Below are 12,278 nucleotides of genomic sequence, written 5' to 3'. Positions count from 1 at the left end.
CATTGCCTGTTACACAATACATGCCCCCTCACCCCAAAGCAATCACAGTAATTATTATTAACATTAAGAGAAAATATACAGAGGAGTTTGGAATTTAAAATAGATGAAATACTACCCAGAACATGACTTTTAAATCACCCAACTCAGTGCCAACAGTTGCCATGTTTTTCATGGAAAGTTCTTGGACTGGTAACCTAAAGAATTTTTTGGAATCTCCCACAGGGATTCGTGCTTTTCAAATGAGTGGTTGTTGATGGTTGAAAATGAATTGAAAAGGAAAAGGAATTATATGCAGAGTGCATGCCTGTGTATGTGCATTTGTGTGTGTGTGTGTGTGTGTGTGTGTGTATTTGAAGTGAGAATAGTGTGGCTGTCACTTGAAATCCATCATAAAACTGTTTATTAACAGGCAACAGGACATTTCATTTGGCCATATATACATTAATCAACTACCTTCGTGTTTCTATGGAAACTTGTATAAACAGTTGGATTGTACTGTTTTGAGGTCTCAAATAAATATTTCCATTTTGAAAAAAGACAATTATCTTTTCAATGACACTTTCAATGGTTCTAATAATAATTCTGCTATTCTTGATGCCAGAGATCTCAGATATCTTTCCTAAAGTGATAGAATTCGTTGACTAGCTAGCATAAGTGAGAGAGAGAGAGAACGCGCGCAGGAGAGCATGCGCACACACATAGTATTTTTTCTGACCTTCAAATGTTGGGGAAATTATATATAAGACAAGGTTTTGTTTCCACCAAAATCAACTATCAGAAAATAAGTCACCTGAATCTTCTATATAATGAAGTTCTCTCTCAATTTAGTTTATTGTTTTTAAACAAGAATATATTTTTTCCATAAGGAAAATAAATCAGAAATGACCCCAAGCGATCTTAGCTTGGAATGTTTGTAAGAGTCACATGATGGCAATGGTATAAGGGAGTTAAAGAGGTTTTACGTAGATTTAATAATGAGACCTGAAAATATGATCTCAAAGTTGCAATTACTGGATATTACCATAAACACTGTAAATATCAATTTATAAAGCAAAAAGTAAATGATTGTTGTTGTAAAGAACTTGCAAGAAAAATGAAAAATCAGCTTCACGAATGTTGTACAGCACTATGTCATGTATAGACACGTCACTACCTTAAACAAATTAGAAGGAATGTAAACTCAATTGGATGACTCAAAAAGTGAGTCAGCTTTGCAAATGTCAAAGTCCTTGATGTTGGAGATGCAGATGTAAAGTTTCGTGAGAGCGAGAAATTATTTACAATTAATATTTTATTTTCCATGTGATTTTGAAATTTGTATTACACTGGTAAGTTCATATAAATAGCCATTTAATTGTTTCATCGATATCCATGAGAATTTTCAGGTCAGTTAGTAAATTAATAAATATATTTAAGTTTAACGCTTAAGTGTGTGCTCCCTAGCCGCTCGCCTGGGGCTGCCATCTGTTGCCATCACCTTTTTGCTGTGTGATCTTGATGCAAATCCCTTTTCTGCATCTGAGGTTTCCTCCTACATAAAATAGTCCTACTAATACCTACTTTGTAAGAGTGTTGTTAAAAATTAGGTGAGCTAATATATGCAAGTACTTAGAGTAGGGCCTGGCACATAGTAACTGGTGTACAGGTGATCTAATTTTGTTATCTTTGGAAAAATGGGACAAAGCCGCACATTTTGAAATACATGATACTTAGATCATGCAGTTTCTCATCACCCTGAAGTATTCCTCTCTCCCATTTTGAAGTGAAGTTCATACAGGTTTCCTTTCTACTCAGTGCTTTCTTTCAACATTCAATGGAAAAACCCTTCTAAAATTATTTGCTTTGAAACATTAGTCACCTTGTGACAGACAGTCTCTTTTCAACCAGTTCACTAATTCTGATTATTTATTTTCCTCATCGGGGTCCCAAGTGTGTTTAAAGTGTCCCCATTTCATACATGTAAGAATTAATTCCTTTCTGCCTTGGGAGAGGGCTAGGGTACCATATTTCAGTAGCTAATTCCACCACATAAAGATACATATTTGGACAGCAAGCCATGTGAAATATTCATTGCATAAGCCACATCTTATCAAGCCCTCTCTGTTACAACTCTCTCTAAAACATTATCATAATATAGGAAAGTAGCAAGGAACTTTTGAAATACATCCCCTCCCCCACCCCCAGAAAAACACACAACACAGTGGTGTTTCTGTTCAGACTGTCCTCTGAGAGGCGGTGTGCTCCTTATGGCAGGAGCAAAGTTTTATGGTTTTACCATACTTAGTTTGTAGCATATGTCTGTGCCAAATACATACTATTTTCGAGGCTTTTGCAGTCAAATATAGTAAGGCAATACACATAAAAGCACAAAGCTACCCAAGTTGTTACCACTTTGAGAGAATTCTGAACTACAGAAATTTGAATATTTATAAAAGAGTAATTGAGCTATAAGCATATCATGACAATGAGGTTATGTAGTTTGCAAAATTTATTATGGTATTCTAAGCAGTGAGTTCCTCTCCATATAAATACATGATTTATTTAAAAGGTAATACATAGACTTTTGGGGAAATACGTAGTAAGTGAACTACCGTAATGGTAGTTTTAGGTATGACCCTGTCAAAACAAGTCATTTCTTTGGTTGACTTCTTTGTTTCCACGGAATTTGAAAAATTATCTGGCCTAAGGTGGTGAAGGATGTTGAATGGAAACATGACAGAAGAAATGAGAAGGAATAGAGAGGCGTATGTAAGGTAGATTATTTGGACGATAGTGATTATTTCATTTAATCACTCTTTTATGTTACAGTCATTTCATAGAAGAAACTGAGGTACACAGAAGTTAACTGACTTGCCCAGGTTCGCTTGACTTAGGAGGTAATTGAACAGAAGATAAATCCATATATGGCTAACATGAGGCTTCTGTCTTCTGAGCCTGGTAGGAAGCTGGAAGAATGTTAAGTTCTTACAAATTGTTAATTTTGGCAGTTTTCTCCAATAGATAAAAGCAAATACATTTTTGCAGAACTATTTTTATAAAGCATAGTTATATCAACACCTTAAAAACTCTACCTGTAGTTTAATCAGAAAAACATTAGGCCTTACCAGTTTATTAAGTTATTAACTCATGACAGATTTAGAAAACTTTTGTTTCCTGACATTTATTAGCAAAATAAATTGTATATTTTACAAAAATCTTTCTCTTTGCTTTGTAGAATACTGATAGATGAAGCCTTCGAGGATGGGTGTTGTATCTAGGGTGTATATAAAGAGATTATGAGAGGAGTCAAAATTACTATGGTAAATAATATTTAAAAGTCCAAATGTTTACTTTTTCTGGTGTTCTTAAAGAGATAGGACTTAAAGAAATCAAAGTTGATCAGATTATAAACTGGTCTTTAAAATTAGCTACTAAAAAATTTCCTGCCTCATCAAGCTACATGTAGAAACAAGTCAAAGAGTGTCAGAACTAGTAGTACCTGAAAAGATTAGTAGCAGAAAGGGAAAAAAAAAAAAGACAATGTGGGTGTGTATGTGTGTGCATGCCTACAGAAAGAGAAACGATATGAATGGCTTTTAAAACAACTTGAGCTCCAGAGAGAGTGAAAGATAGTGTCTATAGCTGGGTGACTTTGGCCACGAAAGCCCTTTCTGGGAATAGCTCAATAATCCATTGGCATCTAGGCTTAGATTCCAGCTACAGGAATCATGAAGTTGGAAGGGACCTGTGCCTTGCAGAATCTGGTCCGTGACGATCTATACTTAACACTTCTTTACTCATTTCTGTGTGCCAGGCACTTCTCTAAGTCCTTCACACCCATTTATTTATTCAATCCTCACAACACAGGCTTTCAATAAATGATGGATGAATGGTGAATGAAAATATAGTATGCCTTATTTTTTACAAATACCTCAGAGAAAAATAGAAAATATGTCTAGGAATATACTGACTCCACCTTTTGTAGAGATTAAAAACATGAACATAAAGACTCAAAACTCTAACAAGGTTATGGGGAGAGCAGTGTTCATTTGGGTAAATTCTGAGTGATGCATCTTAATATAAAGATACTTTTAGTCACTAAGTGTGATGTTTGATTTACTTTAAGTAGTTTTATTCAAGGTAAGATGCCCGGGAAGATTGACTAGATTCCAGTGATCATCACCCAAACGTTGTGCATTCTGTTGTAACTGTTACTTAAAGTGGTTCCAAGATTAGTTTGGAAAATTATCAATTAAATACATTTCAGTCAATAGACTGTAATTTTTGTTTTTAACTGTTGGATTTCTCAGCAGTCCTAAGATGATGATGATAGGTATCTTGGAGCATGAAACTCTCTTTTACACGTTAAAAAAAAAAAAAGGAGAATAAGCCTCTGTTGATAATAAAATTCCACAAAATTCATCCCCAAAACTTGGGGATCTAGTACCACAGATGCTGGGCTATATCAGTAATTATATCAGTAATTAATTCAGGATGGAGAGGAAGAAGAAGGGCCGCCACCCTTGTTTGTACTGCACTGTCACCAACTTTAGGTATTTTACCAATTTAACTTTTTTTTTTTTTTTTTTTACTTATTATTACTTATTTACTTATGAGTATTTACTTACTGGTATCAGAGACTTTGAGGCATCCATACTCATTATCTTTATGTTCAAGATAGAGTTCATTTATTAGCTAGTAATTTTATAAATGCCAACCATTAGATTAATCAGTGATTATCAAATTCCTATTTATATGTTATAGAGACTTAAATAATGTGTAGAATTTACTTTTTCAAAGCTAATTATGGTAGCATCTGGGTCCTACATAATAAAAACAAAAAAAAATTATTAAACAAATGATACCAAGGTTTTATGAAACTGTGATTAATTTTAGATTTATGCTTATATAAAGTATTACTTCCTGTGTGCCAGGCACTTCTCTAAGTCCTTCATACCCATTTATTTATTCAGTCCTCACAATACAGGCTTTCAATAAATGATGGATGAATGCTGAATGAAAATATAGTATCCTTTATTATAATACTTACATAAAGTATTGAAAGTATAAAGTAATACTTATATAAAGTAAAATTAATATCTGATTTAAATATATAATTAATATAATCTAAGTCTGATTTAAGAACCTGATTTAAATATTACCCTTGTTTTTTATGTATTTAGCAGTGTTTGTGTTTAAACTGTGATTCAACCATTTGCCTAAGAGTAGTTTATTAAAATTGTGATTGACAGGTGGTGTTTTTTAGGACTATAGGTTGCTTGTTCTAGGAACAAAAAATTAAGCAGTAATACATTTATATAATCAAATATTAAAATAAATATTTAAGTGATAAAAATGAAAAATATAGGTGAAAAGATTCCTTGGAATTGTGTTCTTAACGAATTGTTGGAAAATACATTGGTATTAAAAAGACATAAAATGTGTTACTTTCTCATTTAATTAACTTAATTATTGATTTTATTCAGTTAATTACTGTATATTTCTAGCTTTATAAAATTTTTCTATTTTTTGAACAGAATTTCTGTTATAAATGGTGGCTGCAGTTGCAAGATAATTCACAACCTCAATTTAATCTGTAATTTAATTAAATAGCATACTGATACATAGTAATTTAAATTGGCACTGGGTCAAGCTTAGAAAAAGTTTAGAGTAAGTGATGCTTGCTGTCATGTTGTGCCTTTCTTATATATATTTCTCAGATCTCTGTTGCCCTGATGCCCTTGGGTTTAAATGTGGGCATCTGCCCCTGTGTCTGCCTCCTGACTCTTAACCCCTACATGGTTTATTTGCCTCCTAGAAACTCCATTTTTCCTAGGCATGGGCTCGGGCCTCTATTCCATTAGAGTGTCATGGCAGAGCCAAATCAGTGCATTTCAGTTTCTTTCCTTATGGGAACACCTTTTGTAACATCTCTCATTCCATAACTTGACTGATGTGTATTGTCAATAAAATTTAATAATAATGCCAGATGTGGTGACTCATGCCTGTAATCCCAGCACTTTAGGAGGTCGAGGCAGGTGGATCACTTGAGGCCAGCAGTTTGAGACCAGCCTGGCCAACATGGTGAAAAGCCTGTCTCTGCTTAAAAAAATAAAATAAATAAATAAATAAATAAATAAATAGCCGGGGTGGTGGGCACCTGTAATCCCAGCTCTTTGGGAGGCTGAGGCAGGAGAATCGCTTAAATCCAGGAGGTGGAAGTTGCAGTGAGCTGAGATTGTGCCACCACACCCCACCCGGGGCGACAGAGCAAGATTCTGTCTCAAAAAAAAAAAAAAAATTAATAATAGTATTGTTATCCTAATTGGTGGGAAAAGATTTTAAGGTTTTTTTGAACATGGCATCTATTCTTACATACCTCATATTAAAAGGTATTTAATTAATGCTAATTTTATATGCATTTAGTTTAACATATCATTATTTCATGCCATTCTGCAAAGAACACAGATAGTGGGGAGAAAGATAAAAACAGTGTTTGCAGTGGCTCACACCTGTAATCCCAGCCCTCTGAGGAGGGAGGATTGCTTAAGGCCAGAAGTTTGAGACCAACCTGGGCAACATAGAGAGACCCTTTTATTACCTGCAAAAAATTTTAAAATTAGCTGGGCATGGTGGCATGTGCCTGTGGTTCCAACTACTCAGGAGGCTGAGGTGGAAGGATCACTTCAGCCCAGGAGTTTAAGGCTACAGTGAGCTATGATTGTATCTCTACATTCCAGCCTGGACAGTTGAGGAAGTCCCTGTCTTTAAAATAAAAATAAAAAACATTTATTTCCTGTTGTTTGTAACACCTGTCACACAGTGAATTTGGAGGTAGTAGAGGTTTGGAGTTAGGAATGTCTTACTAATCTTGATATTCTCTGCCCCTAGCAGAGTGTATGACACAGCAGATATTCAACAAGTATTTATTAAATATAATTGAATTTTTAAAAGCAAAAATATTTCTCTTTTGACAGTCTTATGGTTCTGGGCCTAACATTTCCATGTAATTCTGATATTTGTGACTGTAAGTAGGCACAGATGAATAGATTGTGGTATCTAAAAGCTGGATAAATATCTCTTCTGTTAGGTTTGGAGCTCTTACAGCTTCTAGTGCTCTCCATACAGTGAATTCTTAGTCAGGGAAAATGACCAGATGATGGATTCTGAAGAGAAGAGAGTTCTGTGAGACCTGAATAAATAAAGTGTAAAAATTCATTAGATTGTTTTATCTTCATTTGACACATTAATTAAAAAAAAAAAAATACACTATGTGGCACGTCAACCTGAGTCATGTCTGCAAAAGATAATCAATAGAAATCAGTTTATTGTTCTCTAATTACATGTATTGATTGATGCCTTTTAACATCTCTAGCCATAGAGTAATGTTTCCCCAGTTGCCTTCTGCAGTAAGTGACTGAATTAAATGGAAGCGTAGCTAAGACAGTGAAGGGTATCTATCCTGCCTATTATTTATTTTAATATCTGATCACCATCATTTAGCTACATGTAAAATTATAGTCATTAATATGTATCTGTAAACTTGTATCTTGGAATTGTTCCTGAAGAAGTCCTGCAAATATTTCACTATTCTACATTATGAATGAAACATAAATTTTGAATTTAGAAGTATTTGCCTATCCCTTACAGATAAGTTGTTATTCTCCTAAATATTATATATTTTACAACATCTTCAATTACCAGTTTCTTTATAAACACTGTTAGTAAGATAGGTTTGCGATTATTTCACTTCTCCAAGCTCCCTCAACAAATAGATTTTTCTCCATTTATTTGGCATCTAATTATATGCCCCTATGAAGTTTATGTTTAAATCTTTCCTTTGTATGCCTCGTATCCCATAAAGTTATTATTTCTAAACAGATTGTATGTAAATATTGTTAAATATAATTCACTTAAGGTAGAGGGAATGTAATCTATTCAGAGAGTAGGTCTGAATTATTATGGGATATAAATACATTTTGCCTACTTGGAGCTCTGAAGTATCAAAACCCATTGAGCATTGTCATAAATCCGAACTGTCTCCCTTGTGAGGCCTACTCTAAACTATGCCGTGACATTTTGGAGGGGGAGAGAGAATGAGCCTCAAAAGGTAGATGGGAGTATTACTAAGGTTAACATTTATTTAAGTTTTAACAGTTAATCCTTATATTTATAACTATTCACCAGCTAAAGAGGATTAACATGCAGGAAAAAGGGAGTGTTATCAGTATTTCATGATGCTAACTAACATGTATTTTGCAATGCTGTTTAATAGCTCAGTAGTATAATGTGTGATATTATAGATAAATATAATGTCTTTTTTTATTCAAAAGAATTGGTAATAACTGATAAGAGTGTAAGATTCTTCAGAACCTTACATCTGTTTTCTTAGATCCTCACATAACTAGGGCATAATAAGAGAAAAGGGGCTCAGTAAATATTTGTCAAATAAGCCATTGTATGAGTGGGTTTTTTTAAATGCATTTTCTCTGGTATATAAGGGATGCAGAACACGTAAGAGATGCTTAGTGCATGTGTTTATTTTAATAGAGACTTTTTACTTAAACATGAACATGTAGAAAGTTGACATTTATGTATATGAGTATAGATAGGTAAGTGTTGTCCATAACTTTTTCAATTCTAAGATCTTTGACGGCATTCTTCTCTCTTCTTTGTAGAGCCTAGTACAGTTCCTTGTATGGCAGTATACTTCATCAATTCTAAGATGCTCTCTTTTTTCTTAACCTTTAAACATCATTTGGGTATAAAAAGCTTAAATGTGTTTTCTTGTTTAAACTGCTTTTTGCCACAAAGTTACATTTGTGATGGCTAATAAATAGTAGTAGCCTAATTTGCTCATTGATGTGTTATTGGAAAATTTTAGCTAACTAAATTAAATACCCAAGTTTATCTTAATCACCAGACCCACCTATTTAAAGCATTGAATTTAGTGTTATTTAAGGCTTACTGTGTGCTCATACACTTTAAAAATTATTATGTGATTTTTGGTAAATAAGACAATATTTAGTAATTTGTGAATGTGGAAAATGAATACCATTTTTAGTTCAATGGTATAGAATAAAATATGATATTTTAATTTTAAAATGTCTTCTTGGAATTCTTGATTCAGATTGTAATCCTAGTTTTTCCTGCTCCTTCCATAGCTTCCTGCAGATTTCACAAAACTGCATCTTACTGACAGTCTCCACCCACAGGTGACCCACGTTTCTTCTAGCCATTCAGGATGTAGTATCACTAGTGATTCTGGAAGCAGCAGTCTTTCTGATATCTACCAGGTAAGAGAGTGTTTTCCTTGTCATTTGCTTCATTTTCATTTATTCCAAGAAATTTTAAGGTTCTCAGCTGATAGAATCTATAAAGTAAATACATGTGTGTATATTACGTGTGCATGTATGTACAAAAATATTAATGTTTATTTAATATATGTTATTTTTAGGGTGTAGAACTGTCTAATTGTACTGCCTCTGCTATTACGAGTTATCAAAGTGTTTGTTTTTTTATTTGTATAAAATGTATGGGGTAAAAGTGTAAAATTTTTGCTTGGATAGATTACATAGTGGTAAAGTCAGGACTTTTAGGTTATACATCACCCCAATAACTTACATGGTGCCCATTAAGTAATTTCTCATTATCCACCCCCTACTCTCTCATGCTCTGAGTCTCCACTGCTTATTCCACACTCTGCATCCATGTGTAAACATTATTTAGCTCCCACTTGTGACTGAAAACGTGATATTTGTCTGTGTCTGACTTATTTCAATTAAGATAGTGGCCTCCACTTCCATCCATATTGCTGCAAAAGACATGATTTCATTTTTTATGGCTGAATAGTATTTCATTGTGTATATGTACTGTACTTTATTCAGTCATCCATTGATGAACACTTTGGTTGATTCTGTATCTTTGCTATTGTTACTAGTGCTGCAAGAAACATACAGGTACAGGTACCTTTTTGATATAATGATTTATTTTCCTTTGGGTAGATACTCAGTCATGAGATTGATAGATTGAATAGTAGTTCTGTTTTTAGTTCTTGGAGAAATCTCCATACTGTTTTTCATCAGAGGTTGTACTAGTTTACATTCCCACCAGCTGCATGTTATTGTTCTCTTATCTCCACATCCTCGCCATCTGTTACTATTTTTGTCTTTTTCATGACAGCCATTCTGACTGGTGAAAGATAGTATCTCATTGTTTTCATTGGCGTTTCTCTGATGATTACTGGTATTAAGCATTTTTTCATATGTCTGTTGGCTATCTGTATGTCTTCCTTTGAAAATGTCTATTCATGTCCTTTCCCCACTTTTTAATGGGATTATTTTGTTGTTGTTGTTATTCAGTTGTTTGAGGTTCTGAATATAAGTCTCCAGTAGGATGCATAGTTAGCAAATATTTCTCCCATTCTACAGATTATCTGTTCACTCTGTTGATTATTTCTTCTACTGTGCAGAAGCTTTTTAGTTTAATTAAGTCCCATTTGTCTGTTTTCGTTGCCTGTGCTTTTGAGGTCTTAGTCATGAATTATTTGCCTAGACCAGTGTCCAAAAGAATTTTCCCTAGATTGTCTTCTATTATTTTTATAGCTTTGGGTCTTAAGTCTTCAATCCGTTTTGAGTCGATTTTTTTTATATGCTGAAAGATAGGGGTCCAGTTTCATTATGCTGTATATGGCAATCCAATTTTCCCAGCACCATTTATCAAAAAGGGTAACTTTTCCCCAGTGTATGTTCTTGGCTTTGTCAAAGATCAGTTGGCTGTAAATATGTGACTTTATTTCTGGATTCTTTATTTTGTTCCATTTATCTATGTACCTACTTTGACCAGTATCATGCTGTTTTGGTTATTATAACCTTGTAGTGTAATTTGTTCTTTTTGCCCAAGATTGCTTTCACTATTCAGGCTCTTTTGTGGTTACATATGTACTTTAGGATTTTTTTTTTTTCTAATTCTGTGAAAAATGATGCTGGGATTTTGATAGGAATTATATTCAATCTGTATATTGCTTTAGGCAGTAAGGTCATTTTAATGATATTAACTCTTTCAATCCATGAGCATGGGATGTTTTCTCATTATGTCATCTACAATTTCTTTCATCAGTATTTTGTAGTTTCCTTGTAGAGCTTTCACCTCCTTGGTTGAATATATTCTAGGTATTTTTTTTTGTAGCTATTGTAAATGAGATTGCTTTCTTGATTTTGTTCTCAGCTAGGTTGTTATTGGTGTATAGAAATGCTACTGATTTGTGCACATTAATTTTGCATTCTGAAACTTCCCTGAATTCTTTTATCAAATCTAAAAATTTTTTGAGGAGTCTTGAGGGGTTTCTATATATAATGAGATCACTCCGTCAGTGAACAGGGATAATTTCACTTCCACTTTTCCATTTTGGATGCCTTTTATTTCTTTCTCTTGCCTAATTGCTCTGGCTAGGACTTAGAATACTATTTTGAATAGGAGTGGGAAAGTGGGCATCCTTGTTACAGTTCTTATAGGGAATGCTTTCAACTTTTCCCTGTTGAGTGAGATGTTGGCTGTAGGTTTATCTAATATTACAAGTTTTTCTTATTAAAGTTCATACTGAGTGTGACAAAAGGAAGGGCCTATTCAGAATGGATCATTGAATTATCTTCCTTGTGTTTTTAAAAAATTACCTTTAGATTTAGTATCTGCTTAAAATAAATTTTTATGATACTGATGGATAGAAAATAAGCCAGAGCTATGGGATTCCAAAAATGTTTTTAAAACAAAATAATTTTAATTCTTTTTTTTTTTTTTTTTTTTTTTTTGAGACGGAGTCTCGCTCTGTCGCCCGGGCCGGAGTGCAGTGGCCGGATCTCAGCTCACTGCAAGCTCCGCCTCGGGTTTACGCCATTCTCCTGCCTCAGCCTCCCGAGTAGCTGGGACTACAGGCGCCAGCCATCTCGCCCGGCTAGCTTTTTGTATTTTTTAGTAGAGACGGGGTTTCACTGTGTTAGCCAGGATGGTCTCGAACTCCTGACCTCGTGATCCGCCCGTCTCGGCCTCCCAAAGTGCTGGGATTACAGGCTTGAGCCACCGCGCCCGGCTGATAATTTTAATTCTTAAGAAACATTCTATTAGCTTTGAATATGCAAATTTAGGAAAAGAGACTGAAATATACACAAAAAATCCTTATTTGGGCCTTCAAATACATTCTACTACTATTGGATTGTATCTGGTTTCAAGCAAAATAACATTATTCTTACTTTACAAAGAATAACTCTTGGCTTATTAGAAACTGTGGCATGAAATAACCATAA

At 34.1% G+C, this 12,278-nt stretch overlaps 1 protein-coding gene across 3 annotated transcripts in view; it reads left to right on the top strand.

The window, feature by feature from the left end:
- Positions 1–12,278, top strand: part of RAPGEF2 (Rap guanine nucleotide exchange factor (GEF) 2) — a 167,595-nt gene that overhangs the window by 102,503 nt on the left and 52,814 nt on the right. For all 3 annotated transcript variants that reach the window (XM_011959694.1, XM_011959696.1, XM_011959695.1), the window contains one exon: positions 9,144–9,275. In XM_011959694.1, coding sequence (XP_011815084.1) covers positions 9,144–9,275 — 132 coding nt within the window. The remainder of the gene's footprint in view (positions 1–9,143; positions 9,276–12,278) is intronic.

The sequence above is a fragment of the Colobus angolensis genome, unplaced genomic scaffold (genome assembly GCF_000951035.1).
Source record: "Colobus angolensis palliatus isolate OR3802 unplaced genomic scaffold, Cang.pa_1.0 Scaffold5, whole genome shotgun sequence".
Taxonomy (NCBI): domain Eukaryota; kingdom Metazoa; phylum Chordata; class Mammalia; order Primates; family Cercopithecidae; genus Colobus; species Colobus angolensis.
This window is presented reverse-complemented; position numbering and strand designations above follow the sequence as displayed.